At 37.3% G+C, this 20,018-nt stretch overlaps 1 protein-coding gene across 3 annotated transcripts in view; it reads right to left on the bottom strand.

Moving 5' to 3' along the window:
• STAG1 (stromal antigen 1) overlaps positions 1–20,018 on the bottom strand; it is a 425,489-nt gene that overhangs the window by 2,016 nt on the left and 403,455 nt on the right. For all 3 annotated transcript variants that reach the window (XM_032869634.1, XM_032869636.1, XM_032869635.1), the window contains 5 exons: positions 8,150–8,355; positions 4,463–4,637; positions 2,180–2,290; positions 1,496–1,610; positions 77–157 (listed from right to left, as the gene is read on the bottom strand). In XM_032869634.1, the coding sequence (XP_032725525.1) occupies positions 77–157; positions 1,496–1,610; positions 2,180–2,290; positions 4,463–4,637; positions 8,150–8,355 (688 nt within the window). The remainder of the gene's footprint in view (positions 1–76; positions 158–1,495; positions 1,611–2,179; positions 2,291–4,462; positions 4,638–8,149; positions 8,356–20,018) is intronic.

The raw sequence follows: 20,018 nt of genomic DNA, 5'->3' as shown, positions 1-20,018 counted from the left end.
TGAGAAACACAATTAACTTCATGTATAACAAGACCCAGAAATCATAAATAAAAAGCAGTAATAGTTTAACATTTACTGAATCGTCTTCTATGATAGCTGCGGAATCAAAGAAATCTGGCCTCAGCTCAGCTCTCTCTCGCCGATTTCTTGATGGGGGCTGGAAAGAGAAGTGAAAATGTTTTGAGATACATTAAGATGGTAAGCAGCTAATATTTCTGAAGGTACCACAAAATAGAGCTGTTGAGGATCTAATTTTAAAAGGAAAAGAATGTGGCTTTTTACATGGAGCATACACTTAAAAAAAGATTTCAAATTACAGTGAATACACTGAATATGGAAATGCATATAAATAATTTGGGGGCATATAAACATAGAACATGCCTTTGAATCATGGAATGATTATAAAATTCATTCCTATATTTCCTAAAGCACGTAGATGGAAAGCTACTGATGGGAGGGGAGAGACTGGAGTGACATGATCTCCTTTACATTTCTTAGAAAAGTTACTAAGCAAAATGTTATGGGCTAAACTATGTCCCCCTAAATTCATATATTGAAGACCTAAACCCTAGTACCTCAGAATGTGACTGTTAATTTGGAGACAGGACCTATAAAAAGGTAATAACTGAGGTAAAATGAGGTCATGTGGGTGGACTCATATCCTTATAAGAAAGGATATATTTTGACTCATATCCTTATAAGAAAAGGAGACACAAAGGAAAGATCATATGAAGGTAAAGGGAGAGGATGACCATCTACAAGTTAAGGAGAGAAGCCTCAGAATGAAATCAGTCTCCCTGACACCATGATCTCAAACTTCTAGCCTCTAGAAATGTGAGAAAATTTCTATCGTTTAAGCAACCAGTCGGTGGTACTTGTATAGCAGCCCCAGCAAATATATAAAGTAGTTCAATGAACTCCCATATACCCATCACCTAGCTTCAACTGTCAAACCTTTGGCCAATCTTGTTTCAGTGAGTCTCCTGTTTTTTTTTTTTTTCTGTTATTTCACCTGTAACTGTTTCAAAATGTATTTCTGATAGAAATTAAAAAACAAAAAATATAACCCCCATGCATTACTATTCCTGACAAAGTCAATAATTTCTTATTTCACACCAAACAATTATGGTCCTTATTCTGTGTTTGGTTGCTATGCTAGAAAACACTCTATGTATCATCAGACTCCCAAGTTAGTTTGAGACCAAATGTACACACTATACTAAGAGAGAGATCTAGTGTGAGCCCCTTCTCAAGAAGGTAATAAGGAACCAGTTCCTGTTATTGCCAGAATTTAAAATCTGACTGCTTAGAAAAGCAGGCTTGAAAAATACAAGCTCATCCAGATGTGCGAAAGGATTACACTGGTCCTTCCTGCTGCTACATTTATAACCTCTACAGACCTCTCCTTTTCATGGGGTTCTGAAAACAAGAGCATCATCTTCCACCAACACTTTCACTTATTTTAACAGAAGAAAATATACTGAAATTTCCTTACCAGATCAATAACCATGGTGTCTTCAAATTCTTCATTCATATCTTCTAACTGACTCCGGGATGACATCATCACATCTTCAAAGATGGGCTCAGCATCTTCCTCCATTAGGCCCCGACTGACAAGGAAAAAGCATGATCAGATGCTGTTCAGACTCATCAAATTTGGAGTCCTGGCTCTTTCTTACAGTAGCTCTTCTAACCAATGAAAGCACATGTTCCAGTCACAACCCATAGGCTCCACAGATTATGATCCTTAACTCCTATAGATAATTAAGGATCATTCATTTGTTTCATTCAAGATTTCGTCTCCACTTAGCAAAAGGAAGCATAATTTAAATGCAGTAATAACAGAAGTTAACATTATTTAGCTATGTATCAATTCCCACAAGACTCTATGTGACTGGTACTATTATCCCAAATTTACAAATGAAGAACCTGAGGCACTGAGGTTTAGAGCCCGCCCAAAGCCACAGAGCTGGCAAGTGGCAGCATTAGGATTTAAATGGCAAAAGCCTCAGAAGTCCACACCCTCTATTTCTACCCTACATTGCACAGCATATCCTGAATTATGACTATGATCTTAACTCCTCTTCTGAGACCAAATGTCAGAGGAGAGCCATCATTCCACAAAATGAACAGCATCTCATAGTCATTATGTTCTTGTGATACTTGATGTAACACTTACACGGCATGCCTTACTCCAGTTCTCACTTTCATGTAGTTCATTCCTGTTCTGTCCTTCCGATTTAAATCTTCTAATTTTGGTTGGCCTAACCAAGAGATCTGCATCTGAGGACTAAGAGAATACATTATTCATTTTCTGGCGGAAGATGAATTTAGCTAATCAGTCCCACGCCAAGAAGGCCATCGTTGGTTGGCCTAATCCCCATGTATGGGGAATTAGCTGGATTTATTAGAGAGTTAAGGGTGAGACAGATCATTATCGAAGGATCTATCTTTGCAGAAATGTCAGTAAGTTGTCCAAAGAGATGCCTAAGTCTCCAAGGGTTGGTTGGTAGGTGTGAAGGAAACTGAAGCATGTCACCCCAAAATACTGCCTCTGAGATAAAGGTTATTTTGAGCTGAAGGCAATTAAGAAGCAGGGAACAAAGAAAAAGCTCCTCCTTTTCTGCCTAAAGACAGGAAATAAATTCTCATTTTATGGGAGACAGATTCTTACCAATCCAGAGATGGCACCAGAGGAAACTACAAACAAACCTTGTTAAACTAACCCTTATCTTCCTAATTAAGGATGATATGAACTACATAGTCTCGGCTCCACTACTCCTAGTCCAAATCCCTTTGTCTTGTCTATTCTTCACAAATTTATTCTTTGTCTAAAAGGTATAAAAGCTCCCTGCTTTGGTAACTTCTTCAGGTCTTCATTCTATGGGTAAAAGCTCCCATGTACATGTAAAGAATTCAATAAAATGTGTCCGTTTAAATTTTCAGACCCAGTCAAGGATCTTAAGAGGGTGGGGTAAATAAAACCTTTCCTTCCCCTATAGGTGCTTAATTTATCAGCTTTGTTCCCCAAGTCTCTGTCAAACAAGACTGCTTCTGAGACCTCTGCTGCCCTGCTCACAAGTGTTCCTACTGGACAACCAGTCCCCTAAGGGGCAGAAATGATGCTGGTCTTGTGGCTCAGAGCTCTCCAGAGTTGAACAAGAAAAGGTATTAACACATTTTTTTCTTAGTCCTTCTGAAGAGATCTGGAGTCAGGTGCATGTTGGGCTAATTTGCACCTGCCCTGTACACTTACTGGCACATGGACACTTGCATAAACTTGCCTCTTGGGGATTTTACAGGATGTAAACCTTAATGGTTTTTAATAGATTACATCTGTTTCATGAAGTTCTCTCTGAGCAGCTATCTTTGAATCATGTAGGGCTACCACCTTGATTAAACTGATAAACCTACAGCAGGGAAAAGTAGACCACAGAGGGGAGTAACTAACAAGTGGTGAAGTAAGACAGGCTGTTCAAATAAGGAAGAATTCATCCCCTAGGAAGAAGGGCGGGAATGCTGATCATAACGCGGACTACCCTCTATGAATGCTGTTACACAGTGGCTGACAACAATTATCCTTTTAGCTTTGAAGAAAGGCAGATCCTCTGGGCAAAGATGCTTTATGAAAACCAAGGATCTGAATAATTCTAACACTGCCTCTTTCCTTTTTCAGCCTGCTACATTTGTTGAGTTCAAATGAGATTTCTCTCATCCATTAGAGTAATTCACAGCATTACCCCAGTATGAACAGAAACACAAAGAACTAGGACAAGTTCAAAGCTGAATGGAAAATAACAAAGGAAATGTTAAGTTTTTCTTAATAGCAAAAGTCATACCATCATCCTGCCTTTTCCAAAATTTTGGGGGCCCTGGTACTAGAAAACATATTAATTACTAGTGTGGGAAAAAGTAAGGGGCTTTGATTCTCTCTTAGAGAAAGGGCAACTGTTCTCAGAATTTATCCAGTATCCTGACAAATATCTTAATCCATAACAGATTAAGTTTAAAATATAAACTTGACCAAGACAAAGTACTATTAATTAAATGGATTGATAAAAGGCGTAGGCTATTTATTTGGTGTTCAGACTAGTAAGAACCTTAGCAGAGACTCTTATAATAGACTTTCTTTCCAAGGAAGTGAACCGGATGTCTTTTTCTCAAGTCCCTGAGAATAAACAGACCTGCCCAGTGAATCCCCTAAACTTCAACTGAGATCAGCACTTAGTGAGATACTGAGATACTATGCTTTAAAGTTCTCTGGACTTCGATTAACTGATATCTAACAAGTGTTGGCAGACTTACTATATACTTTCTAATATCAATTATTTATCTCTGCTTGTGGTTTTTTTCTCATGAACTAACCAATAATATGTTTTAACAAAGTTTTTATTTGATACAAGCTTTTCTTTCTTTAACAATTAAAGGTTTTATACCAAGAACATGAATTTTTACTACTTACTTGTGTAAAAAGTCAGGTTCAGTACCATGTTCAGATTCAGGTTCCTGGATCTGCTCTCCCATGGGCCGGGTATTCTCCCGAAGTACAGTGGAAGTGAGCTGTGGTGCTGGAAGGGGGCCAGGAGTCTGAATCATGGTGTCAGTCCTGTTTAGCCATGTATTATCCAGACTTTCATCTGTAAAATTCCAGTTAGAGTCATAAAATGTCATGAGTGGAGTGAACTCTGGTAGAAGTTATAGCACAGACCTGCAGAGCATGGATCCTGGCTTAGACTGCCTAGCTTGAATCCCACCTATACGACTCACTTGTGACTTTCTGTAAGTTACTGTTAAAAACTCATGTTTCTCATATACAAAATGAGGATATCAATACCCAACCTCAAAGAGCTTTAAGGATCAATGAGGTAATGGATGTAACCATCAAATGTCAGTTATCCTTACCTTATCCTCTCTTCAAAGTCCCTCTAAGGATCAATTCACGGCAGAAGGGGAAGAATTAGGCCAGCCAGAGACCCCTGTAACCTTCCTTTACTCAAGCAACAAAGGGCGTATTTGCTGGGCCTTCAAGGGGCCCCAGAGAGTAGCACTTGAAGTTTGGCAGGTCTCTACTGAGAAATCAACAAATCCCACTGCACCAGAGAAACAACTCTTTTTGCCAGGTTGTATGTGCATTATGTGTGGGGCCATCCAGTTAAGAGGCTCACTGTTTTCATGCCTCTTTAGGGAAGCCCTCCGTAATCATCCTACCCAGCCCCCACTTCCCATTCTCTTTTAACTTCTAGAGGAAACAAAATCGTTCCTACTTACTTAGGATTTAATTATACACTGGCCTGCACTGGTAGCTGATTTGTCAAGTGTATATGTTATCTCTGTAATTAGAATTAAATTTCTTCAAGGGACCAGGAGTGTTTCTTCCTTCTTCTGAAGATCACTTACAAAGATGTGAGCAGATTAAAGCATGTATGTATCTAAACTATAGGCTGATATAATGTTACATAATTTTGAAGTTTCTACTATAAACATTCTATTTTCTTAATATGGGGAGACTTAAAATTATTACTGTTATGCTTTCCCTTCTGAAGAATTTAAATGAAAAAAAAAAAAAGAATTTGAATCACAAAGTACACAGTATGAATCCCATTATTTTTCTTCTTCCATGAAGTCTCACATTTGTGCAGCATGTTAGGTTCCTCACTTGCTATCAAACATTCCATCTTTCAGTGTTTTCAAAAATTATCAGATACATGTGTTCGTTCTAGATCAGCTTTTTAGTTCCTGGAAATATTTAGCTATTGCCTTGTTAAGGTCATTGCACTGATCTGCAGCTCACTATTCAATAATCTTTTCTTTACCTAACCAGCAAAAAGAGGTTTCATTTTCTTTTATTCATACCACTTTCCATTCAACACTTAATTCCTAACTTTTGTTTTTTGCTGCACTTAAAATTTTATGGTAAGAATGATATCATTTAGGTTCTTAACCTAGTAAATCCATCTTTCAGCTTTACTACATGTCATCTTTTCCAGAAAATCTTTCCTGATTCATTAAGTCTGATGACTCCCTTTATGTTTCCAGAAAACGTTTTTTGGCCCATTAGAGCACGTCCCATGTGGAACTAAAATTGCTTGCTTCTCTGTCTTCCCATATGTACTATGAGCATTTTTATTAATACCTAATCTCCAGCATTTCACAGAGTTCTTAGAAAAGTATGTGGTAAAGACTTAATGAATAACTTTAGGAAGAATTCACTCTTCTTGAAGAGATCCTCCTAACCCGTAAGGATTCCTCAATAAAAACACTTCTGGTGAAGCTTTCTCATCTTCATTCCAAACAGATGAAGCTACTTCCTAAGAATGCCTGGCACATGACCTACCTTAGTGTCTTGGTAAATTTCAAACTGACACACAGCAAGTTTTCCTTTTTTGCAATTTAACAACAAATTATCTGGTTCATGTATGCTTTTCTTCATCCTGGAGATAACACTGATTACCCCATTAGTGATGGAATTATATATGGTTATTTAAATTCTCTAAGCTTTAGTTTCTTCTGTGTGAAATACAGGTAATAATGTTCAACTCAGAGTTCATTTATAAAACATTTACACAGCACTCACTGTGTGCCACATACAAACCTAAGTGCTTTACAAATGTTAGTAAATGATTAAATGCTAATAATGCACATTTCTGGTACACAGCAAGAATGTAATGAATGTTGGCTAATATGAATATTACATATAAGAAAAGCTGTTAAGTAAAAATATCTATATATCTAGTATATATCTAGTCTATATCTAGTCTATATCTATATATCTGTCTATATCTAGACAGACTGGATAGATGGATGGAGAGATGTAATGTGGGGGGTAGGCATCCTGATAGAGGCTGCTCTAGAAGACATTTTAAAAAGGAAGTGACTGCAGTTATTATTTAGAGAAAAGTTTAGGATCCTACACTCCAAAGATAGGATTTAGTATTTTCATTTTCTGGACCAAAAAGATTTTAAGTCTCACAGATAAAAACCAAAAGAAAATCTTTAACATTAATCCTGTAAGTATTTTCATATCTTTTATTTCCTTTGAAATAGTGACATCCTGACAATAGCAGCTAACATTTACTGCATGTGCCTATGTGCTAAGCTCTGTGCTAATAAGTAACCTCTATGTGTAAAGTATGTCATTTAATATTTACAATAGCTGACAGGATAGGTACTCTGATCATCCTTTATGTGATCACTGAATGAGGCTGAGAGGTTAAATAACATGCTCAAAAGTCACATGGTTTAAAACTAGAAAGCCAGGTGTGAATTCTAGAACTCTAGTTTTAGAGTGTGTGCTTTTACCAATAGTTAATACTGCCTCCCCAATGATGTCAGAAACAGATTTAAATTCTAATTAATTTTGCTACAGGTTGTAGCAAAATCTTTCATGAGTCACTAGTTTTTAGGCAGCGGAGGTGAGATTCTGAAAGGGAAATAGAAAGTTGTAAAAAGGAGCAGAGGAGCAGGATTCAGATCACTGCTTTCCTCTCTCTTGGTTTGGAGAATATTTATTAGGAAAAGCATGGAGATGGGGGAAGGTTATTTGAGGAAATAAGCATTTTTGAGTTGTCTTAGTTTAAGAGTAATGCTCTAATAAAGCAATTTTTAGTCTTTTGGATACATGAGTTAACTACCAATGATCACATTTTCATGGCAGTTCAACTCCCTGGTTCCCAGAGTCCATGGAGGTTTTAAAACCAGAGTTGGCTATCATTATTTTATTGCACAAAAATGGATTATCCATCCATGGGGTAGAAATGGAAAGTTGTTTTGGTATATTCAGTTTGCTGCAGAGGTCTACCTTCAACTTAACGGAATATTTTCTACATTAGGATGAATTTTGATAATTGACATTATGACTACCTTATTTTAAATTTTAATGTATGGATCAATTTTATAAACCTTTATAACTGTTTCTTCTTTTTCTCTGCACCATCGTCCTCTGTGTTTCATGCTCTTCCAACTTCTTTTTCTTTGACCCTTTTCTGTTCCACTTTGTCTACTCCAACCTCTTTGCCTTAACCTCTCAGTATGTGTCAAATCTACAAGGAAATAATATACTTAACAGTACTACCTTGCTTCAACAGATTTGCCACTTTACCTCTGCAATAGTAAGCAAATTACTTGTCTCATAGGGTAAAGGCAGACTTACCTTCTACGCGTTTTTTGTGAAGTGGGGGTCGTCCTTTCTTATTCCTTACTGAGGATGTTTTACTGCTGCTACTTCCACTGTTCACAGACATTCTATCATCTTCACCTCCAGTGACTAGCGAATTTCTATAGGAAATGAGTGGAAGCCATACATCTTCTCTCCTTTCCATCATCTGCTCCGTAAGGAATTTCTCTAGGTATGAATGACTAGAAACACAATAGAAGAGAACAGTGATTTTCATGGAAGCACTTCATGTATCACTTACTTGTTTCATAAAGTGAGGTGCTCTCTCTGAAAGTTCTGAAGAATCCCCTAGGACACAAATTATACTGTTAACAGTGATTACTTTTGGAAAAAGAGGGAGGAGAATGTAAGGTTTTGCTTCACATATTTCTGGAATGCTTATTATTATTCTGATTTTAGTCTATATGCTGCTGAAGCAAGCCCTGCAATGCTTTTAAATAGGTGAATGTATTACTAAGCCTGTATGTGTGTGTGTGTGTGTGTGTGTGTGTGTGTGAGTGTGTGTGTTGCTTCCTCTATCAATGTTCAAAAAAAAAAATCAGAAGTTTAGCTTAAAAGGTTATTGAATTTTCTTTTTAACTGTTCAAACCTGGGCAGGATTTCTATAATGGTGAAGGGAGGAGCTTGGTATAACAACTTTTTAACTGGTAAAATTGATAAAAGACAATCATTTAAAGTCTTCAGAAATTGTTCTAAGGGCATACAGCAAATGGAGAAACATTTATTCAAGAAAATCTAAATCTCAGTAAAACAGTGAGAGTTTATAGCATTTGAACCATGACCTGATCCTTTTCCCTGTCTCCTCTCCCCCACCACTGCTACTCTAGGACCTCTATTCTGGGCAGACATGGATAAGAGGGGGGCCTCTCCTTCTCTAGCTCCTCATCTAGAGCTACCTTGGAAGAGGCAGGCCATTGGTGGGTTGCAGAATCTCTATTCTGGACAGTAGCTGGGAGGAAGAAGGCTCCCTTCTTCACCATCCCCTACTTGTCAGGTAGTAACTCTCTCCCAGGCACAGCAGGCTAAGACCACCTGAAGGGACAAGCTGAAAACTATGGGTTACCTGTGGCTCCCTGCTCACAATAAAGGGGTGTTACGCTGGGAGCAGAGGGATGCTGTCCCACCCAGATCCTGTTCAGTGGCATAAAAGTTCTGCCCAGCAACCAAAGAAGAGTAGAGCAGACAGAAATTTAACAGAATAGGGGAAAAGACAGCTAAGAAGAGCCCTCCTGGGATCAAAGATGTTCATACAAGTTGGCAAGGCTCCTCACATATGCTTAAGTTGCATCCACTCATGGGCAAAAAGAACAGGGGATGGAGGGCATTTTGTTACCATTCACCATGCTCTACACTGATCTATCAACACAGGGAGGAAGCCTCACTGGCACAAGGGGCTTAAGTGCAAACACTGGTTAAAAAATAAGCTGCTCTGACCCAAGAGCAACTTATAGAAAGCTTAAATATAAAATCACAGTAGACTGGTTTCCAGTCTGCCTGTGAGCTTGGAAGTTGTCGCTGCATCCTAACAAGTAGAGCTCAACAGACTAAAAAAATCAACAACTTCCTGGATCCATAGAGAGGAAAATAGCTGTCCCCAAGATTGCAAGACACAGGAAAACAGTTTATTGGAGCAGACTCAGAAGCAAAAACCACCTTGAGACCATTGCTGGGGTAGGAAAACCTAAGCCATAATTCACAAATTGTTGGAAGTTCACTGTGACCAATGTTAGAGTTCAAAACTCAGAGGGACCCAGTCATAGGGTGACCTCTCCATAATATTGTGAGATTTACCTCCAGAAACTCACCTGGGTTTCCACAGTAAAATATTAGAGCAAACTCCCCTGTGCTATTGGCAGAGGGAGAGGAAGAGGAACCATTCCAGAATCTGCCAGAGTATATTATTCTTAACAAAGCCTCTCCTCAGGAGAAACTGGTTAAGCAGAGCACAGCTTGGTGGGATATTACCAGAACCTAATCCATCTGGGGTAAGAGAAATACCCAACTCCAGCCCACTTTACCCATTTTGTCCCAACCATGGGTAAAGAAAACAACTGAGAAACACTTGGGAAGTTTACAATCCAGAGGCATGGACTCATTAAAAGACTGAGACCTATAATCATAGGACTATAGAATGCTTCCCCTCCTCCCATACCTCATCACCATAATACTAAAGGTAATTTACAGCAGTTGCTTCTATCTAGTACATCATGTTTGGTTATCAAGAAAAAGTTGTAAGGCATACCAAAAGGCAAAAACACAATATGAAGGACAGAGCAAACATTAGAATCAGACATGACAGAAATATCAGAATTACCAGACTGGCAATTTAAAACAACTATGGTCAGGACACTTGGGTGGCTCAGTCAGTTAAGTGTCTGCCTTCAGCTCAGGTTATGATCCCAGGGTCCTGGGATTGAGCCCCACTTGGCAGGCAAGGAGCCTGCTTCTCCCACTGCCTGCCACTCCCCCAGCTTGCGTGCTGTCTCTCTCTGACAAATAAATAAATAAAATCTTAAAAAAAAATAAAACAACTATGACCAATATGATAAGGGCTCTAGTGGAAAAAGCAGACAGCACACAAGAACAGATGAGCAACGAAAGCAGATAGATGGAAATCCTAAGAACCAAAAAGAAATGCTAGAGATAAAAACTGTAAAAGAAATAAAGAATGCTTCTGATGAGCTTCTTAGTACACTGGACTCAGGTGAGGAAAAGACCTCTGCTCTGGGGGACACAGCAAGAGAATCCTTGATTGAAATCCAAATTGAAAAGCAAAGAGATTGATGGGGCGCCTGGGTGGCTCAGTGGGTTAAGCCTCTGCCTTTGGCTCAGGTCATGATCTCGGGGTCCTGGGATCGAGCCCTGCGCATTGGGCTCTCTGCTTAGCAGGGAGCCTGCTTCCCCCTCTCTCTGCCTGCCTCTCTGCCTACTTGTGATCTCTCTCACTCTGTCAAATAAATAAACAAAATCTTAAAAAAAAAAAAGGCAAAGAGATTATAGACGGAGAAAAAACAGTATCTGACTATAATACAACTACAAAAGGTGTTAATATAATGGGAATATGAGAAGGAGAAGTGAGACAATAATAACAATAATTTAAAACAGAAATGATAGTGAATTTTCCCAAATTAACATCAGATACCAAACCATAGATTCAGGAAACTCAGAGAACACCAAGCGGGATAAAATGACAAAAGAGCTACATTTAAGCACATTATTTTCAAACTACAAAAAATCCAAGATGAAGGAAAAAAATCTTGAAAGAAGCCAGAGGGGGAAAATACTTTATCTATAGAGGAATAATGATAAGAATTATGTCTAACTTCTCAAAACACCACACAAGCAAGAAGAGAGTGGAGTAAAGTGTTAAGAGAACCCCCCTCCCCCGACTAGAATTCTGTGTGCTGCAAAATTATCCTTCAAAGGTGAAGGAAAAATAAAGACTTTCTCAGACTAAAAATTGAGAGAATTTTGCAAAAGTGCTTTAGAGGGGTGCCTGGGTGGTGGTTCAGTTCAGTTAAGTATCTGACTCCTGGTTTTGGCTCAGGTCATGACCTCAGGGTCGCAGACTGAGCCCCGTGTTGGGCTCTATGCACTGCATGTAGTCTGCTTGAGATGCTCTCCCTCACCCTCTCCCTCTGCCCCTTCCCCCACACCTGCACTCTCTATATCTCAAATAAATAAATAAAATCGTTAAAAAGAAGTACTTTAGAGAGAAGGAAAATAATATAGGTCAGAGACGTGAATCTACATAAAGTAAGAAGAGCACTAAAGGGTGCCTGGGTGGCTCAGTGGGTTAAGCCTCTGCTTTCAGCTCTGGTCATGATCTCAGGGTCCTGGGATTGAGGCCCACATTGGGCTTTCTGCTCGGTGGGGAGCCTCCTTCCCCCCACACCCCCCTCCTGCCTGCCTCTCTGCCTACTTGTGATCTGTCAAATAAATAAAATCTTAAAAAAAAAAAAAAAGCACTGAAGAAGGAATAAGTAAAAGAAAAACTTTAATTTTTCTTAATTGATCTGGCAAAACAAATTTTTGTTCAAAATAATACCAACAATGTATCTGATTATGTATGCTTATATATATCACATATATGCATATATCTATTTGATTATATATGTTTATATATAAGTGAAATAAATGACACCAATGATGCAAGAGAAGGAGGGATAAACTGGGATTAGTTTGTTATAAGGTACTCATACCCGTTATTATAAGGTACTCATACCTGTGAAGTGATACAGTACTATTTAAATATGGACTTGGATTAGCTGTAAATATATATTGCAAACTCTAAGGCAACCACTTAAAAAAAGAGTAACAATATGCTAAGAAAAAAGAGCAAATTGTTCATAAAATGCTCAATTAAAACTTTTTATAAAAGGCAGAAAAAAGAGTGGAAGACAAAAGCAAAGAACGAGGGCAACAAACAGAAACAACAAGGGATATGGTAGGTATTGGTCCAACTACATCAATAATCAATTTGAACATCAATGGTACCAAGTAAAACACTGCCAGAGTGGATCAAAAAACAAGACCCAAGTATGGCTGTCTATAAGAAATCCACTTTAAGTGTAAAGACACACATAAACTAAAAGTGAATAAATAGATGGTAAAAGTTATCAAAAGAAAGCAGAAGTAATTACATCAATTTCAGACAAAGCAGACTTTAAAGTAAGGAAAGTTATCAGGAATAAAGAAGGGCATTACAGAATCATACAGGAGCCAATTCTCCAAGAAACATAATAATCCTTACCATGTATGTCCCTTACAACAGAGCATCAAACTGTATGAAGCAAAAACTAGCTGCAAATAGAAACTACAATTAGTTGGGAGACTTCAACATTCCTGTATCAGAAATGGACAGATTCAGGGGTGCCTGGTGGCTCACTTGGTTAGGCATCTGCCTTCTGCTCAGTTCATGATATCAGGGTCCTAGGATTGAGTCCCACATCGAGCAGTCTGCTTCTCCCTCTGCCTCCCCCCAGCCCCGCGAGGCTTGTGCTCTTTCTCTCACTCTCTCCAATAAATAAATAAAAATCTTTAAAAAAATGGACAGATTCAGCAGCCAGAAAATCAGTAAGGACATAACTGAACTCAACTACAGCATCAATCAACTGGATAGAATTAGTATCTACAGACTGACTTCATCCAAAACCAAAATATACGTTTTTCTGAATCTCACCTGTAACGTCAAGAGTTCACATTCTAGGTAATAAAACACATCTTAACAAATTTAAAATTAGAGAAATCATACAACGTCTGCTCTTAAATTAAGATTAACTAGAAATTTAATCAGAAATCATTATCAGAAAGATACACAGAGATTAAATAATATGCTTTAAACACATGAGACAAAGAAGCACTCCCAAGGGAAATTTAAAAGTATCTTGAACTAAATGAAAACAGCACATCAAAATTTGTGCAATGCAGTAAGAGCGGTGGTTAGAAAGAAGTTATAGCATTGAATGCACCAATCAGAAAAGAAGATCCAAAATCAACAATCTAAGCTTCTACCTTAGAAAACTAGAAAAAGATGACCAAATTAAATCCAAAGTGAAAGAAAAAAATAAAAATTAGAGTAGCAATCATGAAATTAAAAACAGAAAGCAATAAAGAAAATCAGCAAAATTAAAAGCTGGTTCTTTGAACAGAACAATAAAATTGATTAGTTTCTAGCCAGCCTAAGGGGAGCAGGGGTTGGGGGAACAGAGGATACACATTATTAATACCAGAAATTAAAGAGAACACATTATTACAGATCCTATGGACATTAACAGGAAAATAAAGGAATACTATAAACAACTTTATGCCCACGTATTTGATGATCCCGGTGAAAGAGACCAATTCCTTTAAACACAAACTGTCAAATCTCCCAGAAGAAGAAACAATCTGAAGAGGCTTGTATCTATTAAATAAATTGATTCAATAAATAATAACCTTCCAAAACAGGAAGCACCAGGCTCAAATGAGTTAACTGGTTATTTAAGGAAGAAAGCTACCAATTCTCTACAATTTCTTTCAGAGGACAGAAGGAGAAGCAATACTTTCTACATTATTCTGTAAGGCCAGTAATACCCTAATACCAAAACCAGACAGACAGATTATAAGAAAACTACAGACTAATAATTCATGAATATAAAGCAAAAATCCTCAACAAAATATTAGAAAAATAGAAAAAGAAGTATATACAGCATGATTGAGTGGGATGTAACCCAGGTATGCCGGGCTGGTTCAACATATGAAAATTAATTCATATATTCCATCACAACAACAGCCTAAAAAAAAAAAAATCAAGTATCACATCAATAAATATAGAAAAGGCATTTGATATATATAATAAATATAGAAAAGGCATTTGACAAAATCTAACACTTATTCTTGATAAAAACTCTCAGTAAACTAGAAATAAAAGGGGATTTTTCTCAATCTGATAAACTACAAAAAACTGTACAGCTAACATAAAACTGTACAGCTAACATAAAACTGTACAGCTAACATACTTAATGGTGAAAAACCTGAAGACAACCCAACAAATCAGGTATAAGGCAAGAATGTCCCTGCTCACCACTTCTTTTCAATAGTGTACTGGGAATTTTAGTTGATTCAATGAGACAAAAAAGGAAATAAAAAGTACAGAGATTGGGAAGGAAGAAATTACTGTTACTGTTTGCAGATGACATGATTATCTATGTAGAAAATCCTAAGGAACTGACAGAAAAATCTCTTTTGGAATGAACATGCAATTGTACCAAGTTTGCAGGATACAAAATTACAAGTGGAATTTGAAATTCAAAACAATGTCATTTACATTTGCACCCCTTAAAATGAATTAAGGTGTAAATCTGCCAAAAAATATACAAGATCTATATATGAGGAAAACTTTTACAAAGCTCTGATGAATGAAATAAAAGAACTAAATACATGGAGACATATTCCACGTTCATGCTTACAAAGACAGTATTGCTAAGTCAGTTCTTTCTGACTTGATCTATATTCAATGCAATTCCAACCCAGATCTCAACAAGTTATTTTGTAGATAGTGACAAGTGGATTTTAAGTTTTATAAGCAAAGGCAGAAGACTCAGAATAGCCAATACCATACCGAAGGAGAAAAACAAAGTTGGAGGACTGACACTATCCAACTAGAAAACTTATTATAAAGCTACAGTATCGGGTGCCTGGGTGGCTCAGTGGGTTAAGCCTCTGCCTTCGGCGCAGGTCATGATCTCAGGGTCCTAGGATTGAGTCCCACATCGGGCTCTCTGCTCAGCAGGGAGCCTGCTTTTGCCTGCCTCTCTCCCTACTTGTGATCTGTGTGTGTCAAATAAATAAATAAAATCCTAAAAAGCTACAGTATAATCATTTTGCAATATACATGTATATCAAATCATTACACAAATCATTACATCTTAAACACACAATGCTATATTGTCAAATTTATCTCAGTAAGGCTGGAAAAATAAAGAAAAGTCTATAGTAATTAAGACAGTGTGGTACTGTCAAGTGATCAGACATGCAGACCAACGGAACAGAAAAGAGAGCCCAGAAATAGACTCAAATATAGTCAACTGATCCTCGACAAAGAAGCAAAGGCAGTCTCTTCAATAAGTAGTGCTGGAACAACTGGATATCCATATGCAAATAAATTAGTCTAAGACACAGACCCTGATCTTTCACAAAAATCAACTCAAAATAGATCACAGACCTAAATGTAAAATATAAAACTCCTAGAAAATAATACAGAAGAAAAACCAGGATATGGCAATGACTTTTTAGATACAACACCAAAGGCAAGGTCCCTGGAATAATAATTGTTGAGGCAGAGTTCATTAAAATTAAAAATTTCTGCTCTGCAAAAGACACTGTCTAGAGAGTAAGAAGAGACTGGGAGAAAATATTTGCAAAATATACATCTCCTAATGGAACTGCTATCTAACATAATCAAAGAACTCTTAAAACTCAACAATAAGAAAACAAACAACCTGATTAAAAAATGGGCTTCAGACCTGAATAGACATCCCACCAAAGAATATATACAGATGGCAAATAAGCATGAAAAGATGCATCACATCATATGTCATCAGGGAAATGCAAATTAAAATGAGATACCACTATGCACCTTTTAGAATGGCCAAAATCCGGAACACTGAAAACACCAAATCCTGGTGAGGATGCAGAATAGAAACTCTCATACATTACTGGTGGGAACAGAAAATGGTATAGCAACTTGGGAAGACAGGCAATTTCTTAAAAACTAAACATACTCCTACCATGTGATCCCAGCAATCACACACCTTAGTATTTACCCAAAGACTTAACAATTTAAGTCCTCACAATTACTTATGCAGGAATGTTTATTCGTAACTGCCAAAACTAGGAAGCAACCAGGATGTCCTTTAGTAGGTGAATGGCTAAATCATTTGTGGTATTTCTACACAATGAAATAATACTCAACATGAAGAAGAAATGAGCTATCAAGCAATGAAAAGACAGAACTTTAAATGCATATTACTAAGTGACAGAAGATTATCTGAAAAGGCTACATACCCTGTGATTCCAACTATGTAACATTCTGGAAAAGGCAAAACTATGGAAACAGTGAAATGATCAGTGGTTGCTAGGGGTTGGGGGCGGAGAGGAAGGATGAACAAGCAGAATACAGGATTTTTAGGGAAGTGAAAAAAATACTCTGTATGATACCGTAATGATAGATGGATGTCATTATACATTTGTCTAAACCCACAGAATGTACAACATCAAGAGTGAACTATAATATAACTTTGGTGATTATGGTATGTCAAGGTAGGTTCATCAATTGTAACAACTGTATCACTTTGGTGGTAGATGCTGATAATGGGGAGACTGCATGTATAAGGGCAGGGGGATATAGATGGGATTCTCTGTACCTTTCCCTCAAGTTTGCCATGAACCAAAACTTCTTTAAAAATTAAGCTAAATCAGGGGTGCCTGGGTGGCTCACTGGGTTAGGGCCTCTGGCTTCGGCTCAGGTCATGGTCCCAGGGTCCTGGGATCAAGCCCTGCATCGGGCTCTCTGCTCCACAGGGAGCCTGCTTCCTCCTCTCTCTCTGCTTAGTTGTGATTTCTCTCTGTCAAATAAATAAAATATTTTAAAAAATTAAGCTAAATCAAATAAAATCAAACTGAATTAAATTAAACTAAATCACATACTTCTGTTTGTCTGGAAAACTGCACATAACCAAGGCTGCCCTTCTCAGGAGCAATCAGAGAGGGAACTTCCAAGCTGCTAGTCCTCTGGCTGACTGTGGGACAGAGTAAACCCCCTGTACTGTGATAGCAGCCTTCAAGCCACACATCAAATAGTAATAAGTAAAAATCTAAATGGCCAAGGAGGTATAAGCATAATCTTTGATTAATGAGTCTAATGCTGATACAGGGGTGACTCCCAGGTATTCAAGTCAAATGATAAAAAAAACAAAAGGGGGAAAATTCTGAGTAGGGAAAGCAGAGGCTGCATACTCCAAGAGAAACAGACTTCACAGAGTTTGTTCAACCAAGACGCTAAACAAATGACCAAACAAAATGAATATATAGGGGTGCAGTGAATCAGTATCAAGAGTAGCTAAGTTATTTCATAATGTATCATATATGCAACATTATTATCTAAACTGTTCAGTTTCAACAAAAAATTATGAGACATTCAAAGAAACAGGGAAATGTGACCTACATACAGCAGTAAAAAAGTGAGCAATAAAAACAGTGGCCCACAAATACTGCAAAGCTATTATTAAAAAATGTTCAAAGAACTAAAAAAAAAAAAAAATATATATATATAAAATGAAAAATATGATGTCACTACCTCTGGAAATAGAGAATATGAATAAAAAGAAATGATAGGGGTGCCTGGGTGGCTCAGTGAGTTGAGCATCCAACTCTTGGGTTTTGGCTCAGGTCGTCATCTCAGCGTCCTGAGACTGAGCTCCGTGTTGGGGGTGGGTGGGTCTGTGCTGAGCAGGGAGTCTCCTTGGGATTATTTCTCCCTCTCCTTCTGTCTCTGCCCACCCCTGTACTCTCTCTCTCTCAAATAAATACATACATACATACATACATACATACATACATCTTAAAAAAAGAACCGATGGGAATTCTGCAGCTGGAAAGTACAATAACAAAAATTAAAAATTCTCCACAGGGGCTCAACAGATTTGAGCTGGCAGAATAATCATTAATCTTGAAAATATATCAGAGATTATGGATTCTGAAGAGCAGAGAAAAAAAGAAGAAAAATGAACAGAGCATCACAGAAATGTAGGATATCATTAAGTGCACTAGTAGGTGTAATGGGAATACCAGGAGAAGGAGTAGAAATAAACTTAGGGAAATAATGGTTAATTGCTTCCAAATTTGATGAAAAAAATTAACCTACACATTCTCAAGGCTCAACAAAGTCCAAGCAAATAAATGCAGGAAGATCCATACTCAGATGCATCACAGGCAAAATTTTAGCTAAAAGCCAAAGACAGAGAAAACATCTTGAGAGAAGAGAAAGTAACTCATTATATACAAGGGAGCTCCATTAAGTTTAAACTCCAATGACTTCTCATTAGACACAATGGAGGCGCAAGCAGTGGGATAACACAGTCAATGTACTGAAAATAACACATTATCAAACAAGAATGTTATATCTAGCAAAACTATATTCCAAAGCTAAATATAAAATAAATACACTCCCAGATGGAATAAAAACAATTTGTTGCTGGCTGACCTCCCTTACAAGAAATAAAAGATGTTCTTTAGGCTGAAAGCAAATGATGCCAGATAATAATCTACACATGAAGAAACAAAGAGAGCTGAAAGATAATTAATAGGTAGTTAGAAAAAACAATATAACTGCATATATATACATATACATATATATTTTTTAATGATTTAAACAGCAATTGTATAAAAATGTGTATTACTGTGCTATTGTGTCAATAAGATAGAAATATAATATATTTGATACTATGGGATGCGTGGGTGGCTCAGTGGGTTAAAGCCTCTGCTTTCGGCTTGGGTCATGATCCCAGGGTCCTGGGATCGAGCCCCGCATCAGGCTCTCTGCTTGGTGGGGAGCCTGCTTCCCTTCCTCTCTCTCTGCCTGCCTCTCTGCCTATTTGTGATCTCTGTCAAACAAACAAACAAACAAATAAAATGTATACACACACGCACGCACATACACATATATATATATACATTTGATAATAAAACAAAAGAAGTTGGTGGAAGTAAAGATTTATTAGTGTAAGGAAATGATGTCAGATGGTATTTTTCAATCCACAGGAAGAAATGAAGAGAACCAGAAATGGTAAATAAGGCTATTAAAACAAACTCTATAATAAATATATACGGCTCCATTTCCCTTCTAAGGGTATTTAAAAGACATACAATTATATCAAGTAATAATTATAATAATGTATTGTTGGATTGTAACATATTTAGATGCAGTATGTATAACAATAAAGGCACCAAAGGGGGAGAATAGAAATGGAGCTACATAGGAGTAAAGTTTTCATATTTCCTTAGAATAAATTTGAAGAAATTTTGGTAAGATGCGTATTTTAAGGCCTACCAAACAAAACAAAACAAAACAAAACAAAACAAAACAAAACACCACTAAGGAAATAACTAAAAATGTATAATTAAGTATTTTTGAAGAAAGTGAAATGTTACACTAGAAAAACATCCACTTCTTATAAACAAAACATGATCCAACTACATGTCATCTCTAAGAAACACACTTTAGGTTCAAAGATAAAAAAGGCAGAAAGTGAAAGGATAGGAAAAAGGTATACCATGCGAACAATAACTAAAATACAGCTGGAGC

The sequence above is a fragment of the Lontra canadensis genome, unplaced genomic scaffold (genome assembly GCF_010015895.1).
Source record: "Lontra canadensis isolate GAN:19392208 unplaced genomic scaffold, GSC_riverotter_1.0 scaffold38, whole genome shotgun sequence".
In the NCBI taxonomy this organism is placed as follows: domain Eukaryota; kingdom Metazoa; phylum Chordata; class Mammalia; order Carnivora; family Mustelidae; genus Lontra; species Lontra canadensis.
This window is presented reverse-complemented; position numbering and strand designations above follow the sequence as displayed.